Below are 18,136 nucleotides of genomic sequence, written 5' to 3'. Positions count from 1 at the left end.
CCTCATATGAGTAGACCTTACCCACGTGATTTGTTCCACTTACCTGTTGAAATCACTTACCTGTTCTAAATACAGCCTCTGAGACAAAAGGTGGTTACAGCATCAGACCTCCCACAGAATTTCCCTGCCCGTTTAATTCTGCTATGAGCACAGGTCCAGCCTGCTTTATCAAGTGTTGCCTCTGTAGCTGTACCAGTTCATGATCTGAAATTTCATTGACCTTTGTCGGTGGCAAAATCTTAGATGACAATACAACTTTACCAAGAGGAGAGAAGGTAGTGTAATTGCATGACTTAAAAAAAAAAAAAAAAAGGCAGTAGCTCCTTCCATTAGCTGTGTTTCTTGCAGTCACCCTGCAGGCAGAGTTATAATGGTAGGTGCACTATGACATGGGTGGGTCTACATTTGCCTACTTAAAAGAATGTTTCTGTCTTCCTTGCTGCTGTGTAAAAAACCCAACCCAACTACTGAACATACAGAAAGCAAGCAAAATAACACAACAGGCTGTAAACAAAAGAGAGAGTGTGTAGGTGCTTGAACAGGTGTTCTTGACCTCTTATTTCAGTGGTAGGACTCCTCTGCCTCTACAAAACACCAGCAACTTCCCTTTTAATCATTAGAAACACGAGTGTTTATCTTATGCCTAGGAGCTAAGTTAAATGGCTACAGCAGGCTAAGAGACTGTGAAGAGTGATAATAAAAAGGCAGCATCAAGATACACCTGAAAATAAGCTGCTTCTAGCTCTCATGTAGGGTTTCTTCATGAAGTGTCCTGGCCCCAGAACCAGCTCAGGACTACCAACCGCGCTGTGCCCTCTCCTCTTGGCTACTGTCTCACCAAATAGAGCTGTGGGTTCCAAAGATGTTGCTGGTGCAAATGGAGCTGTGAGGTGCTTGCTGGGAAAGCCCCCATTATCTACCTTCCATCTTTTAATGTCCTGAAGTTTATTGAACATCATTCAGATCTTTTGCAAATTTCCTAGAAAGCAAGACATTATTTAAGCTTCTCATAGGATGAACAGCTTCTAATATGCAAGGGTTACTAAATATGATGGTTTCACATACCTTCATTTTACTGAATTCTGTCTTCATTTCCAGGAAACAGGACTCTTATTGCAAGAGGTTTTTATCATCTTCTAAAGTAACTATCATTAATAAGTCCTAATATTACAATGACTTCTCCATTTGTGACATGTAATAAGCTTTCTCTCACATATTACTACAGGATGTTGCAGGTCTCCAGAGCTTACCTTGCTCCAAAATACAAGGCTAATTTCACTTGCTGGACTAATTGCAAAATGTAAATGCCTGGAATATAAGGAAGGCAGAGATGAAGGGAAAAATCTGTCAGAGAAAGACAGAAGTACAAAGTCTTTGTCTAACCATCTGATTATTGGCAAAACTATAGCAGACTTCCAAAAGTACTTTAATCAATTAACCAAAATGGAAAAGCTGCTATATAAATTACTTGCTGTCTTCTCACAATTCTAGTTATTCTGTCAAGAAGCTGGAAGGAATACCAGTAATTATATGCAAACTGAAAAGGTTTGATAAATTATTTTTGGGTTTTAATAATTTCTTGAAATATTTTTTCTTATGGGCTTATATACAAACCAAATGGTCTCATTTTACTCATGTTTTTGTTAAGCTTACCAATAATTTTTTTAGGACAGATAAAATAGTAGTCATTTGGAAGCTACTGCTGTAGATTTCCTTTGATCTGTCAGCACATGGTGTTTATGCATTTCTCTATATGGCTTTGATGGAATATGGCTGATTTTAATCTATTGCATTTGATGTATTTTCGTATCCAGTAACTGAGAGGTCAGAGAGTAAAGGGAATATTGACAGGTCTGGTTCTAAGCCCTGATCTGTAAAGTGAGCTTTAATGATGAACATTTTATAAAAGCTGGACTGATGGGAAGCTAATAGAGGTTGTTCTCCATTGAGCAGAGACTGAAAGAAAAATCTCAGTGCTGCAAAGGTGGTTACATGGATGAAAAGCACCACTGTGTTTGCCTGGGGGGAAAAAGAGATATCTTCCTGCAAACCAGGCCTATTTTCTTCAAATAACATCCAAGGAAACAGCCTCTGCCAAGCTAGGAGCTGATTACCAGTTGCAGGCCTCAGACCATAGCCATTATTGTTTTAACATTTCTGCCTTTCTCTTTATCTCAGCAGGAACCAGGCTGTATGGGCTGCCGTGTAGCTTGACCTTGCTTGGAGATAAAAAGACAGATTAGCACCCAGCAATAGCAAAGCCAGAAGCAAAAAGACAGTATTTAGAAAATAAAGGAAAGAGCTGGCACTGTATGATTATGTGTAATGTTCTACATTGTGCAGCGTGGGTGGCCTGATGAACAGTTCCCATCCATGAAACCCAGACAAAAACTTGGGTTTGGTCATAGTTTCTCCATTTTTAACCTTGTCTGTGCAAAGATGCTGTGATTTTTGTCATGAAGATGCTAACGATGGTGATTTCCTTTAACATTTGAGAGTATGGAAAAATAAAAAAGGAAAGAAAAATGGAAAGGAAAAAAAAAGAAGCCTACATGAAATTGAATTACTTTCAGTAAACAAAATGAATAGCAAATCAGCAGAAAGAACTGTATATGAATCTTTAAGTCTTCGTTGTTGTTTTACTGCTGTCCTCTGAGCTTTCCATGCAACAAACCAGCGGAAATTAGGCATGACATGCCCTAAAGTGTCTCAGGGATGCTAAAGAATGCTAAATGCTCAGTGATTAATCATTCAGCATCAAAAATCTGAAAAAGCAATGTAAAGGAAAAAAGAGATTCTGTTACGATCAACCATGGGTATTCAAACTCGTGTGACAGTTGTACATCAAATGGTCACTCTCAAAACCCAACAGAGCCACAGCTGCACAGCCATGAGCTCCCAGTTAAATCATGGTGGAGCCAAACTGACGGATTTCCTTCGGCTTTTCTTAACCACCACTTCATCTGAAAAACAAAGCAAACCAAAACTCAGCTATGTTTTCATAAGGATTTCAAGCCAAAAGCTGTAGAAGTGTGTTTTTTTCCTGTAAGACCATATGGCAGATGATAAATATCTGAGGGTCTGATGGGTGATAACTTCCTACATAGGCATGGGCAGAAAATACAATTTCAGTAATCAAGTTTTCTGACAGATAATGCCACGTCAGTCTTCACACATCCTCACTCTGTCTCGTATGTCTTTAGGTTATAAGCTCCTCAGAGCAAGTACCCTTGTGGTGCTCTGATCACAGTTAGAGTATTTTAGTACTATAGCAGAATGTGTCAGACCAAAAAGGAGTTGCAGCTCAGTCAGCTCTTGTTAAATGGGACTTAAGGTTGCATCCTTGCCTTTATTTTGAATGGCTTCTCGAAATTATAGGAGAGTCTGATTAAAACCACAACTAAACAACCTCTACTCCCAATTATCTGTACAGATGCCAGTGGCAGGAAGTGGTGCTTGTTAAGAGGTGGCTCATTTGCAGCTTTCTAAGTTCCAGTTAGTTTTCCCAGCTGTTACTTACAGCTGACAAAATATATTTTTCGTCTTGGGCCTTTGGAGTCGCTGAGAAGGGTTAAGGTGCTCACACCATCCAACGTGACTTTATTCTGCAAACAGAAAAATTGTGTGCCTTCACCCACCTCAAAGATGACCAAGCTTCTCTAACAGAGACAAAGAATTCAGTTACATGACATGTTTGAAAAGCTTTATTTTCCTCACCATTTTACCTTGTGTGAATTGTGCATGCTCAGGGGTGACCAAAAAGCAAAAATCTCCAGAGAGCAAGCTAGTATGAAGTCTGGTTACAGCATTCTGCCACAGTTAAATGGTTCTTTTATAACTACTTGGTGGTGAAAATAAATTTACTTTCTTCGTTTTCTTTCCTCCTTGCAGACGCTGACGGCACCTGCCCCATTTGCAGATGAAACAAGCTGTCAGTGCCAAGCCCCCCATGAGAAGTTAACCATTGCACAAGCCCGCCTGGGAACACCAGGTATGTGGAGAGAGCTGTGTCCACAGGATAGTGGGCATTCCCAAAGCACTGGTTCTTCCATACAAACATTAATTAATGCTTATTTTTGCCTTCTACGCAAAAGCAAAAGCCTGATGTCTGTGCTGTTGGGTAATGGAGAAGAAACCATCAACTACAGAGCCATTATATTTTATTAGAGAAACAACAAGAGAAAACATTTCAAGTTAGAGTTTGATGTTTTTGTAGATGTTGGTTGGAAGGAAGGCTTGCCAGCCTGAAAATTGTGTTATGTAGTAGCTACCTTCTGGATTCTTGTCTCATACTGCCTCTGTATGCTGGAAAACTCTTCTTTTCACTCATGTTTCTGTTGATCACATCAGGCCTTCAGTGGCCTTAAAGGTTATTTGCCAATTTCTTTATTCGGGCATCTGTGATTTGGCTGGGGAAGCAGGATGACTTCACATGAAGTCCCATATGCATGCTTCAACACCCCCTTTATTTCAAGACGTTATTAAAAAGCCTTTGTTTACTTATTTTATTTATTTAAAATAAGCTTTTAAAGTATGTACACATTATAGGAACAAGCTGCAGCTTTCCAGTCAGCTCTGCAAGGAACAGTGTTCTCCCATGGATCCTTGGATATCCTGACTGCAGAGACATCTCTCTGCTGTCACTGAAACACAATCCATGGAGGTTGAAGCTCTGTTGCTTTCTTCTCCACTGTGCTTTTGCTTGGAGGTGGCAAAGCATGTCATTTGAGAAAGCAAGTCCTTTTTCAATATGGAGGCTGCTGCTGAAGGTGCTGTACAGAAAGAGTTACAAGGGTGATAGCAGGAGAAAAAGAAATTATAGGCTCGTTAAAGAGAAGAACTTGGGGAAAGTCTGAAAAAAGGGAAGTGAAAGGTTTATGTAGAAGAGGTAAGCAATAAATTGTTACAGCAGTAAGCTGTGGAAAAAAGCTAGTCAAGGCAAGAGGGGAGGGAAAGGGAGATGATGGGAAAAAATCCATAAGGCATAACTGATTAGAAAGGCAGAGAGAAAAGAACAAGACATATGGTGGAACTCCGAATGAGGCAGAAAGATGACATTTTTGCTAAATTAGAGTATGGGGATGATGGATGATAATAAATAGGGTAAGTCTGAGAGAAAACTGCAGAGTACAAAGAACAAGTAATGTGCAGTATCAAACACTGCAGGTTCACCTGTGGTGCTTTTGAATATCAGAACAGTGGTAAATCTCTGCAATCATCTGATCTGGGAACAAAAAGCCATCCAGTAGAATTAAGTGCAACTTGTTTGGGGTCTGAAAAATCAGTGTTGTGTTTCTTTCTCCACAGCTGACAGACCTGTCAGAGTGTATGCAGATGGGATATTTGACCTCTTCCATGCTGGCCATGCTAGAGCTCTTATGCAAGCCAAAACTCTATTCCCAAATAGCTACTTATTAGTAGGAGGTAAGATCAGAGTTATTTATTGCACTGAATTTTTGCTTCTGTGCTTCACTATCAGAGAGTTATTGCTGTGCTCCCACCCCCAGCTGTTTATACACTATGACTTGAATGCTACTTTCACTCAGGGGCTTTCTATAGGTGGTTTGCCTTGAATTACATCTTACAATTGCATCAATTAAAGTGAAAGTCAAATTCTGCCCTCAGCAGCACAGGCACAATTCCCATTCTAGTTAAAGCAGGTGCCTGCATGGCTCTGAGCTTAAAATAGCTCCATATGAATAATTTACCTTTTTCAGTTATTTGCTCAAAATTGTTCAAAGATGGAGATGAGTGAATGAGAACAACCATTATTTATTTCTGGCTCATTGGTCCCTTCACCAGCCAGGCACAGCCCCATGACCTCTGCCTGCCAGGTCCAGACCCAGCCTTCAGCATCATCACAGAAGCTAAGTCTAGCCAGTTATCATTGAAAACCCAAATGTAGGTCATGAGTGGAATGTAATTTCAGTTCACAGGTGTCCCCGGGCAGGTTACTTTGTTGGTTTTTTTTTCGCTATGAATATCTTCTTCTTTTGCTATGTGCCTGGCTAACAGCTGTTCAGCAGTTGGCCTGTGCCTGAGGAGGGTTGCTCTTTCCTGCCTAGTTGGCTGTGCAAGCCCTACTCTCATGAAGCCTCATAAATGTGCAGTTTGGTTCCATTTTTCTTGCACCTCCAGGGTTGAGCTATTCCTTGCAGAAACATTTCACAGCAACCTTCATTCAGCTGCTCAAATGCTTTACAGTCAACATGAGTGCAATCTTCAGATACTATAAAGGTGCATTATTTGTCCCAAACAGTTGAAAGGGGGGAAAAAGACCCAACACAGAGGGAAAACAAAATCTTACTATAAAACCTGGTTTTTTGTTTTACTCAAGTTTATTAATTGTGTCGATTCCCATGGAGCTTCCTGTGAGGTAAAGGACAAGTCCCTTTGTTAGGAAGGAAACATTAAGGATTCTCTGGTTTTCCTGCTGAGCCAGGCAACATGCAGAAGCAGCAAGTGGAGGTGCAGGACTGTGAGGTTTAAAAAAATGCAAGTTATGTACATTTCATTGTAGTTTTTAAAGGATATGGGGATGCTCCAGATAAAGAAGGAGCTTTGGGACAAAAGCCTGGCTCCTTTGAAATACATGCCATAGCTTCACTTTGCCCTTATTTTTGGAGTGAAGGACAAAGCAGCCAGAACTCATCAGCACCTGCTCCCAACAAGGCACTGTGTGTTAGCATGTTTAAAAAATGGGCACCTTCCCACACCCACATACAGTTTGTACTGCAAAAGCACCGCTATCATATGTCGTTTTGGGCATCACAACCAACCCCTTCTATTTCTTGTTGTGAAGACAATTACTTGGGCCTAAGATCACTTTCCTTCTTAAAATAGACATTTATACCTTCCCCAATCAGTCATTAGAGCAGGATAACAGATTCAAAAGAATTACAAAGAAAGATACTGTGTCTGCATTGTACATGAACAAATAGTAACCAGAAAATAAAATCAAACCTTTCTTCAGAATTCAAGCAAAAATTGCTGTTTTCCAGTAATTCTGGTAGACCTTTTCTTCCAGGAGAGGGTAGCCTAAAGATGTCATAAAGGCTGTAAATAAATACAAATACACTCTCTGAAGGGATCTTTCTACTGAAAATGCTTTGATCACCATTAAATTTCTTGTCAGCAGGCATCACAACTGACATAATAGGATAGAGTAGCATTTTGCTTGCTGAAATTCATACTTATGTTATTATCTGGCTTTGAATTTTGCACAAGCTTCAGGGCTATCAAAGCCTTTCTACATTTTTCCTACTTTAAAAGTCCTTAATGACCATCATGGCAAGAACATCCATTTCAGATCTCAAAAAAAGACTGCATCTTTGTCCGCAGCTTGCCTGATAGGTTGATGTTTTCAGATTAGAAAGAAGCAGCGGCTATAGGGCTACTCTCACACTTCACTGCAGCACTAGTAATGTTGCGTTTATCATTTGTCAAGTACTTTTACAGACAAGTGAGATCCAAAGGCATAGGTTTGACCTGTGGTGAAGGACAACCACTGGCTATAAATGGGTATCACATTATTCCAGGTGGGGTGTCAAATAACTATTGTAGCTATAATGTTGGACAGAGATGGTTGTGGGGAAGGTCACCAGTTTTTACACAACATTATGTGGGTAGAAAGATAATACCTAACTTTTACAGTCCTCTGGTAATGTGGGTGTTCCTGCCCCTCGTTTTAAAAGCAATGTGACAAAGTACTGGTACATCCAGAGTTAAAGATGCAAGATTTCTGGATGTTTAACTCTGCTCATTTCACTAGAGCATATGCCTTCTCCCAGTCCTTTCCTTGGGGCTTCCTTCTGCAGCTTCCCATTTGAACATGGCACAAGCTGTACTTCTCTTTCTGTGAAACCTGCTGAACTCAAAGCTAAGATCAGAGGCAGATTCCTATAAAGTTTTCTATGACTTGTTTTCCATCAGGGTTTATTTAATGAGAAACTCTCCCACTATGATTTTGAGCTTTGTTGGCAAATTCACCTTTTAGAGTGTTGTTTACATAAAAATGAATAGCAGGAAGAGGAGGCCCAGAGAGGCTGAGGGATCTCCATCTTTGGAAACTCAACTGGACATGGCCCTGAGCAACCTGTAGTTGACTCTGCTGGGAGGAGGGGGTTTGGATTAGGTGATGTCGAGTGGTCTTCCTGCCTCGACCATTTTGTGATACCTGGAGTTAGTGAGCACTCTGTGATTGTCCACGCTGTGTTCTTTGATTGGTTTTAAAGCATTGGTCATCACCCCTGAAATAACACAGCTCATGAAATCCCCACTAGATTGGGGATTGTTTTACCTTAGCATGTAAAGGATACCACCTGAGATGTCCTACGATATCTTACTTGGCCTCTGGCTGCAGCTCCAGAAAGAGAAGATTCTCTCGTTATTACACAGTTGTATCTGCCAACCCCAAGCACAGCTCTTAGATGCCCTGGAACACCCCAAAAACCACTAAGCTAAAAATTAAGTGCTTAGTGGATTTATCTAGGAGTAATCAGCTCCTGGTCATGCTAATTTTACTGAATGTGGAGCCATTCTGCTCATACATCTGTATTTTAGTTTGCAGTGATGATTTAACTCATAAATTCAAAGGCTTCACTGTGATGAATGAAACGGAGCGATATGAAGCCCTCAGACACTGTCGTTATGTGGATGAGGTCATCAGAGATGCACCCTGGACACTGACACCTGAGTTCCTTGAAAAACATAAGGTACATTTCTCCCCTTATCTCACCCTTCCCCTTTGTAGACTGACATTTGAGAATAAGCAAGTCTGAAATTCTGTTAGGTGGAGCAAATTACTTAATTCAGTTAATTCCAGCCACTGAAATCAGGTACATAGCATTCCTTGCCTCCATCTCTGTTGGAAAACGTTATATTTATTTTGCCTTTTTTTCTCAATATGCTGAGATGATTTCTCTACTGGGATTTCTGAAGGGTAAAATAACAGTGAAAAAATTACTGATAAATTGACTTTCAGAAAAGGAGATGGTGAACCAGGAAAGTTGTCACCTAGTGACTGAAGTCCTGAATTAAAGGCATGTTTCTTATTAATAGCAACAGGTGCAATATGTAAAAATACCACGTGCCCTCTAAAAGGCAGGATAGAGTCCTCAACATGCTATTGATTGCCTTGCAACATATATGAATCCTAACAAAAGCATAATTAACTAGGATGTATTTTAGTGTCCTCATCACTGGGTGACAAAATGACAGCATGACAGTGCTAGGTATACATGTATACATGCACAGCCCTAAGGATCCAAAATCAATTATCCTGCCTCCATGGTTTTGAAAGCCAGGGCTTCACCACTTGCGTCTGCAGTAGGAATAAAAGCAGGAGTATGTGTCTTGGGTTTTGTACTGCAATATCACACTGAGCCAGTCAGAGTGATGTGGTAGTGGCAGTGCTTTTGGAGAGAAGATTTCTGTTTTTTCATAATTGATCATACAACACAGCAGTTGCAGGCCCAAATCTAGTCCAATATACTAGGCGATGGCTTTAGGATGAGAATGTCAAAAGCAAGTTAGCTGGAGTCAAGAAAAGAGATAACTCTCTATAACAATTCCCCAGTGAACCAAAATTTAGTGATGGTGGGATGTGGTTATTCTTCTGTTCACTGGCAGATTGACTTCGTAGCACATGATGACATCCCGTACTCTTCCGCTGGATCGGATGATGTATACAAACATATAAAGGAGGCAGGTAAGGGCAGCTTTACATTTTTAGCACCTTCCTTTTCAGCCTCAGCTCAAATTCTTTTACTGTCTTTTAACCACAACTGCTGGGAGAGAAGCAGTAGAGATAATATCACATTGTCTTGCACCCTAATGGTAGGTACTGCTGATTTGAGCAGAAAGATTCACTTTGAAAAAAACCTCAAGGGATATCCTTGGCTGAATTCCTACCATAATCCCAAGGAAACCATTCAGATTGAGCACAAAATAGACCCATCTGGGTTTTTAAAACAATTTTGTGGTGCTTGACTGAGACTTTTGAATGGATGAAAATGAGTTCAGTTTCCACAGCAGCCCAGCCAGCTTTAGTTTTTGGTAACCACAAACTGATGGCTCTTTGACACATACCAGTCCTGAATATGGGCAAGCAAAGGCAACCTTCAGGAGCCATTAGGATCCACTTGCACTGAGGGTCTTTTTCATTACACTGCCAGAGGGTTTAAATCAGTATCAAGAGTAATTAACTTACCATGACTATTTAGCAGTTTTATTGACTACCATATTACATTGAACATGAAGATGCTGAACTCATTAGGAGTTTGTATCTCTTTGGTTCAAGGAAGATGAATTAAATTTGAGGAGGTAACATCAAGCCACTGTTTGCCAGCAGTAGCTATCCTAACACAGTGAACAGTGCAGGAGGAGGAACAAATCACATCCTTCTTCTCTGGCTCCCTGGAGATGCTGCTTTGAACCCTGGCAAATCCAGCCTCTTTCTGTTCTGCATAAACATGTATATTGGAGGCTTGAAAAATTTCCAGAGCAATCTGCCTGATGGTAGTATGTCATGCAAAGTGACCTTCCCAAGCTATACAATGACAGCTATAGACCAGGTATTGACCTGAGCTGAAGGAGTGAGCTTTTTATAGCAGCAGTTCTTGATCTTTTTCCACTTATGAACCTCCCTGTGGTATCAGACCCACAGCCCTCCTTTGGGAACAACTGTCTACAGTTTCAGAGCCAACGCCAGCTTCCTTCAGTAGGCAGTGAAAAAAGGCCCCTCTGGTAAGACTGGGTCACCAAGGGACATACCGCACACATCCTGGACAAGCAGCTATTTTCCTTTTATTCTGTAAGGTACTGAGTGCACAGGACAACATGACAGGAGCTCTTGGTGTCACTGGATCAATTATCCTGCCTAATTATCAAACACCAGACTGGGTGTGAGAGTGCTCAAACGTGGCACACCCTTCTCTGCTGTCCTTGGGCATGGGTGCGGTACACACATGACTCGATGAGAAACTCAAACTTTGCAGAAGAGAATATGGACTTGCAGCTTTAGGGACTTATGGTCTGTTGTGGCTGTCACCACGAGATACCAGAGAAGCATCTTGAGTCTTGTATGGCTGAATTTTGCTACATAGAAATTGGGAATAATGTTAACTTACTTGTGATGAGTTTTGAGATCTAGTGCTGTAATAGTCCCTAATGCTCCAGAGTAGCATTATTACAATAATGAATTTCCCCTTTGTCCTAGGGGTTTTGCTTTAAATAGACCAGTACTGTTGATACATTTGCACGTTTTTCTGTAGTTCCAGTATTCCCATTTTCCCACATCAGGTTGTTGGACAGCAGAAAAGCAGATGTGAACCTTGGAGCTCCTTGGGTAGATTCTCATGGGCTCCCAATTCCCCACTGTCTTCAGTGGGTGGGAGGGTGAATAGGCAATGGTGAGCTGGGTAACAGTGCACTGACTAAACTTTTGCACATCTGTGAACAGTTAGCTTGGAAAACATGGATCAGTCCAATACATGAAGCATATGAAAGCAAAGTCAATGGCTAAAGGTAATGTTCACCTACAGTTCAACTTTCAGCTTAACAAAGGTGGGGTTTAAATTTTGTTCATGTATTCTTGTAACTCCTATCTATGAAGGTTTCTGGCTCAAAGTAGGTTTCACCACTTCCAAAAATAGTTTCCTGAGTGACTGCTGCAAGCCTGAAAAGCAACGATCGGGGAAACATGTCTGCTCATGATTAAAGTAATCTATTTTTTTAGCAGGGTATTAATTAGAGATCAGAAAGAAAAAATATCACATAGCATTTAGTCACAAGAGACTGCTAAGCTTCTTGATTCGTTCTCCGAGTCTTTTTCCAACCCTGTAAAATTAGCTACCAATGCCTGCTTACTTCAAGTGAACATGTGAGGATTAATTTGCCAGTAGCTATAACACCATTTTAAGACAAAGCACTACCTCTTTTTTCCCAAACCATCTCCAGTCTTCTCTCTCTCTCTTTCTCATCAGCAGCTTCATGTTGCAATTCCGTATAAGTGATAGTAGTAATTTTTTTGTAGCTCTAAATAACTACTAAAGCAAGGTGTGCCAGCACTTTGCTACTATTACATTTGTGAATTGTGTTAACAGTTTAGGTGCTCCTGCCTTGATGAGGAGCAGTTAGAGAGCCACATATATCTCAGTTGTGTTGAGGAAAATACAAGCAGTATTGATAAATGGCCAGATTTCTTGGGGACTGATTTGTCAGAGCAGGGAGGATGCTCTGATTTGTCAGAGCACTGACATGGCTGGGTAGACACAAAACACTACCATTACACTTCACCTTCCTGTTACAAACTACTGGAACCTCCAGGGTGTTTTCCAGTTACTGTAATGCCTCTTTTTCCTGGCTTTGGTCAAGGCCAGACACTGGTCTGTTCTACTCAGCAGAACAAAGTCTATCAAATGGTGCAGCACAGGAGTAGAAATAAAGGAGAGCAGCAAACGTCCCTGCTCCTTTATATAACATTAAATAAAGGCTATGCTTATGGAAAGAACTGCTCAGTGAATTGCCACAACTGTGAAACTTGGCCTTCCTGGCTTGGGAGCCCCTGCCAGTCTAATAACTTCCACACCACAGCTGATACTGTACAGAGGGAAATTTTTAGTCTTTCTAAAGACTTTAGAAAAAATTAATAGTATAGCAATCTTGCCTTCCCCAAACTCAGACAGAAAGAACAGGAGAGAACTAGGAATAAGGCAGAACTGCAAGCCTTTTACCTTTGGTCAGGCATTTTTGTGTTCATCCTCAGCTATCTACTGCAGCGCCTGGTCCTGCCAAGCTTTATCAGCAGGCTTTCTTTTCCCACTTTTCTCAGGAATGTTTGTACCTACGCAGAGAACCGAAGGTATCTCCACATCGGATATCATCACACGGATCGTCCGGGACTATGACGTGTATGCCCGGCGCAACCTCCAGCGAGGATACACCGCCAAAGAGCTGAATGTCAGTTTTATAAATGTGAGTACATTGATCTGCATTTGCTCCTCAAGCTCTCTCCTAGCATCCTGAGTGTAAAGTAAAGGTTAAGAAATAGTATCTTCCTCCTGCTGCTTTTAAAATAGCTGGAAAGAACTTAATTTAAAAAGAAACTGGTACACTGAGGGTAGTTTTAATTGCTCCTATTAATTAGAAGCCTCATTTCCATATTACGCTTTTCACAAAGCTGCTGCTCCCCCTTCCTCCTTGAGCTGTAGGTGACAAAAACACACTAGGAAGGAGCCCACCCTCCCACCAGAGGTTGCTCAACCACTCACCCAACACACAATTTCTTTCTTTATTCCTATTCCAAGAAGGCAGCCCAGAGAGCATGGATTTTGAAATCCCAAGTTTCTCTCAAGCGTGATAGGATTAAAAAAACCAACAAAACAAAACCCCAAAAAAACCTCTTAACAAAACCAATGACAAAGCAGTGAGATTGCTACGGAATGCTAAAATGGTTTTCAAAAAGAAAGAAGTATGCTAGGAAGCTGGTGTATAAATTATGCTGCTGTAGAGCTCAGAAGCCACAATGCCAAGAGTGCCATGTGAAACAATTGCTGAGATTATTCATCTTCCACATGCAGACCTGCCCCTCCAGTGAGAAGTAAACACTTCACAGAAATTAGACTTTACCTTCCTTCATTTTCTGTTTCAAGTCTTGACTTAAACCTCAAGATAACCCACATAACTGAAATCTCCCTTGTGACTGACATGGCTCACAGCAGGATCTCTCACCTTCCCTCCCTGGAGCTTGGAAACCCCCTTGTGAAGGACTGAATTGTGTTATTTCATTAGAGTTTAGTTTATCTGTTTCTGTTTATCTCTTTCTTATTTTGAAGTCTGGCAGATAAACCCCAGATCACAGGGCATAAATATTTATTTCACTGTGCTTTTTTATAAAGTCTTCTACACCTTCAAAAAATCCTGCTTGTAAGTACTCCACCCAGAAGGATCACTATTGCAAATATCCATTAAAATAAGGCATGCTGGATGCCTTGAAGGTTCTCAAATTTATTATTTAGCATCTGTGAGGTTAAGATACTGTTGTGTAAGTTGTGCTTTCCCCCTCCCCCACCCCGTCTCAGACACTGTTGTATCCTGAAGAACCTCCTGACATCTGGTTATTTAGCTTACAGTAATTTAAATGCAGAAATGCTGATTTGCACCAGAGACTGTTTGTGTTTCAAAATTAAATGCCCATGATTTCACAAGGCAGAAGAGCACTGGTTTCCTCATTAAAGGAAGGGCTGATCACGTTCTAGGTGCAGAGTGAGTTTGGTTTCTTTGGACCTTGGGGATTTTGTTTGTGCTTGTGCCCTGCAAAGATTGTGCTTTTAGTGATTTGTGAGCTAGAATAAACCCCACTACAGTGCTTGTTTTTAAAGTAAATTTAAGTGGCCATTAAATGGAGTTAACAGAGAATTAAAAGCCAATAGTGATCTGTGCTTCTACACAGACCACCACACCTTCAAGAGCACATCTTGTTTATCTGCTTGTACCAAAAATTTGTGGAGCACACAAGCATTTCAAGACAAAACCCCTTTAATCCTGAAGTATTTCAGAAGCTTTTGCCAGGAGCTCTGTAATATTATCTTCTGTGTCTCTCCTTTTCTGTGTGACTTAGCAATTAGGAGTTGCTCTCTTTTCTATGAAGTTTGCTGGCCACAGGCCACTGACCTACACACACCTGTGTTGCAGCCAGAAGATCCTGTATTAGCCAGGCTCAGAGTTGATGAGAGTTTTCCTTCTGCTCTGCAGAAATCCACACAAAGTGACATTTTGGTCCAAGTTAACATCTAGACTGGCAAGTCAGCAGCATTTGCTAGTAAACCTAGGGAGATTTGCCTTTTGCCTACTGTTTAACTTTGAGCTGTTCATTTCTCACTCATATCCTTCACAAGATTCATATCATTTTCAAAGTGCATTCAGTTTGAAAATACAGAAAAGATTCATGTAGTGGATTAAACACAGTAGTCACACAGGAAGTCTTTTCAATATGTACCTTCTGCACTAAATTCCACAAACGTTAAACTTGCATTTGTAAAAATAACATGGGAATAGCTAATCAGGGCCATATTTATTAGGATGCATTAATGCAATTTTTTTTGTCTTATCAACTGTTTGTGGCTGATTATTTCCAAGTTTTTTATTAATCTCTGAACACACTTTTAAAACAGGAGAAGAAATATCGCTTTCAAAACCAAGTGGACAAAATGAAAGAAAAAGTCAAGAATGTGGAGGAAAAGTCAAAAGAATTTGTTTACAAGGTGGAAGAGAAGAGCCATGACCTCATTCAGAAGTGGGAGGAAAAGTCCAGGGAATTTATTGGCAACTTTTTAGAGCTGTTTGGACCTGATGGAGCTTGGGTAGGTATTCTGCCATCCCAGGAAGTCTGAGTTGTTTTTATTTCTCCTCTCTAACACAGGTCAAGAGCAGATGCTTCTGCTGCATTCTTAGTCTCAAAAGCCAGCACAGCAAGGTAATGGCAGACCTGGCTGCTGAAGCCATTAATGCATACCAATACTGCAACAGAAGGATTTGCTGCTTCTGGCTGTTGCTTGTTTGGGATATCTGTATTTTCTGAAGGTGTTATGCTGAACATAGTACTGTGTTCAGCAGAGCACCACACAAGCAAACAGGCCAATACAGTCTGTTGGCCCTGTTGGCATTAAATGCAACCACTCTGACGTCAGGGATATACACTGGAGGTAGTGAGGGAAAACAGGACCATTGAAAAGCTTTTCAGTAGTTCTCTTCATGCTCTGTATTCAGCAGTAGATTATAATTTTCTAACTTCAAAAACTACTGACAGCAGGGAAGGCTCAGGTGGGACTGAAGCACTTGCAAAGCTCTGCTTGGTATGTGCTGGCTTCACAGACCCATTTACTAATGGTCCCCAAGTGCCTTGGACAGGCAGTTGAGAATCTGCAACAGCATCTTTCTGGGGAGAAACCTTCTCAAACCAAACTCAGCTGGTGAGTTGGTGGCACTTCAGAGCCCCAAAAGAGTCCTGGCCCCCATCTGTCAGTTCTGATAGCATGCCAGACCTCAAGAAGCTTTGTTTTCTTGTATGACTTCGTTTTGCTGCATTGAAACCAGTAACAAAGCTTAACTGGAATGTAGAATTTATCTGTGTTGGGATGAAAGCCCAGACCCTCCAGTGCAGGCACCATCTCAGACACGCTGCTCTGTTTGCAAACTCTCAGTGAAAAAGAATTTCCTTCTGTTGGAATGAACTTAGCAGAGCTTTTGTTTGTAAACAAACACATAGGAAGAGTCACAGAGCTTTTGTGAATTAAGTAGCTCACATCAGTGCTGTGTCACAACTCAGTGCCACCAAGTCATGCAGTACCTGTCTGTTACTGGAGTTCTCATCTTTGCACTGACTTGCCATGTTGATTACACTCAGTTGAGGAAAACCTAAAATTAGGCTGTGAAGGCTTCAGAGCAGAGACTTTGTCATCTTACAGCTGCTTGTGTCCATTCGAAGGCAGTGAACAACACAGGCCCCAGCCACATGAACAGTGAGCTTATTTAACAGTTTGTTCATGGACACTGTCATGTTCCTGGGGGAGAGCAAGAAGGTAACTCTTCTGATGAAATGCTCAGGTCTTCCTGCATTGTCCACATCCACATGAAGCTTCCTCTGTGAGTTGTTGCCCATAGAACTTGGTGTGTGTTCCCCATGTGGGATGGTCCTGTGGCCATAGGTGCTGAATAACTGAAGCTGATGCTAACAGAGCACGTGAAAGCCACAGGAGGTGAGTTTAGCTGTGCAGAGAGAGGAGAAGAATTCAAAAGCATTGACTCCATTTCCTGACTCTACCCACTCAACACTGCACACTAATGGCATTTTTAAAAACCTTTGCTGATAAAACATTTTACCAAATTCAATTAAGGAAAAGGTGCTCTGCAAAGGTCTTTTAAAATCTGGAAACTCTTGTTTTCTGAGTAAGTGTTTGACCACAGAGTAGGAAGTCTGGTGTAATCACAGGGACTTTTGCTAAGAACAACAGGAGTGAAATCTCTTCACAGTGTTGTAGGAAGAGCATCAGTGACAGCAAGCTGAGAGGTGGTGTAGCTTTTTTAAAATCAGTTTGAGCCCTGGCAACAGGAAAGACTTTTAAAATAATGATAACTTACTATTAGTGTCAAAACTGTTATTAATGTTAATTTGCCTTATCACTGTTAGATGTTGCTTTTAATGTTGACATTAAAAGTACAGGAATCGTTACGGGCATGTTGGATTTCTAGATCAGTAATTTGCATGCCATTAATATGCTATTATTATTTCACAAATAATTATTATAATACACTTTATGCTAGCATCAGTTTTCTAAAAGTAAGGGCCATGTAACCCACAAAAAAACCACCCGTTTGTGAAAGAGGTCAAAATGTCAGTTTTCAAATGTCTAGATGTCTATAATTCATGGGCAGTTTTGCCCACCTGTGCAATCCCCTGTGCATATGTTTTCTGCAAGAGAGTCACAGCGGGGTCAGAAACAATGATTAATGTGGCATGAAGCTTTTCTGTGATGTGAGACAGGACCACCACGCAGCCTGGCACACAGGGCCCAATGGCAGAGACACCACTCCAGGGTGCAGGTGTCCATTCCACCTCCTCTCAAGACATGTACAAGCAGGCACCTACAGCTGAGGGCAGTGGAGAGAAAGCACAGCTCACAGGGCAGGGTTTCTGTGCCAGTCTCCCTCAGAAATGTCCCTTCAAATGAGATGTCCCTTCAAGGGGCTGGCTTCCCTCTGCTCAGCACACAGGGGCACTCGGGGAAGGTTGCCTTCCAAATAGCTGCATCACCTCAGACATCAGCAGGGGCTCAGATAAGACAGGTTGCAACTAGAACCTGGGGATGGTGTTTAGGCCACACCACCTGTCTGCAGCGTGGACCTAAAATGCCCTTAGAACAATCAGCAGCTCCAAAGCAGAAGCCTTCTCTTAACACCCAGCTGGCATTTTCTTTGCAAAGCAAAGGGGTATCAACATACAGGCAATAAAATTCAGAAACAGGCAAAATGTTTTTTCCCAGTAGCGAGTTTCCCAAAAACAAACCCTAAACTGGTTGGGTGTACCTGAACTTGCTTGAATCAAGGCTTTGAAATGATTTCCCTGCCTCTGGTAAAG

The 18,136-nt window shown here is 41.3% G+C and overlaps 1 protein-coding gene across 9 annotated transcripts in view; it reads left to right on the top strand.

Moving 5' to 3' along the window:
• The window catches only part of PCYT1B (phosphate cytidylyltransferase 1, choline, beta), a 44,104-nt gene that overhangs the window by 20,768 nt on the left and 5,200 nt on the right, over positions 1-18,136 (top strand). For 8 of the 9 annotated variants that reach the window (XM_010394515.3, XM_039551714.1, XM_039551721.1 and 5 more), the window contains 6 exons: positions 3,892-3,991; positions 5,308-5,424; positions 8,563-8,714; positions 9,631-9,709; positions 12,833-12,975; positions 15,174-15,362. In XM_010394515.3, the coding sequence (XP_010392817.1) occupies positions 3,892-3,991; positions 5,308-5,424; positions 8,563-8,714; positions 9,631-9,709; positions 12,833-12,975; positions 15,174-15,362 (780 nt within the window). The remainder of the gene's footprint in view (positions 1-3,891; positions 3,992-5,307; positions 5,425-8,562; positions 8,715-9,630; positions 9,710-12,832; positions 12,976-15,173; positions 15,363-18,136) is intronic. The other variant, XM_039551736.1, reaches the window with a different exon arrangement.

The sequence above is a fragment of the Corvus cornix genome, chromosome 1, assembly GCF_000738735.6.
Source record: "Corvus cornix cornix isolate S_Up_H32 chromosome 1, ASM73873v5, whole genome shotgun sequence".
Taxonomy (NCBI): domain Eukaryota; kingdom Metazoa; phylum Chordata; class Aves; order Passeriformes; family Corvidae; genus Corvus; species Corvus cornix.
Note: the sequence above shows the minus strand (reverse complement) of the source record. Positions and strands in the feature narration are given on the sequence as shown.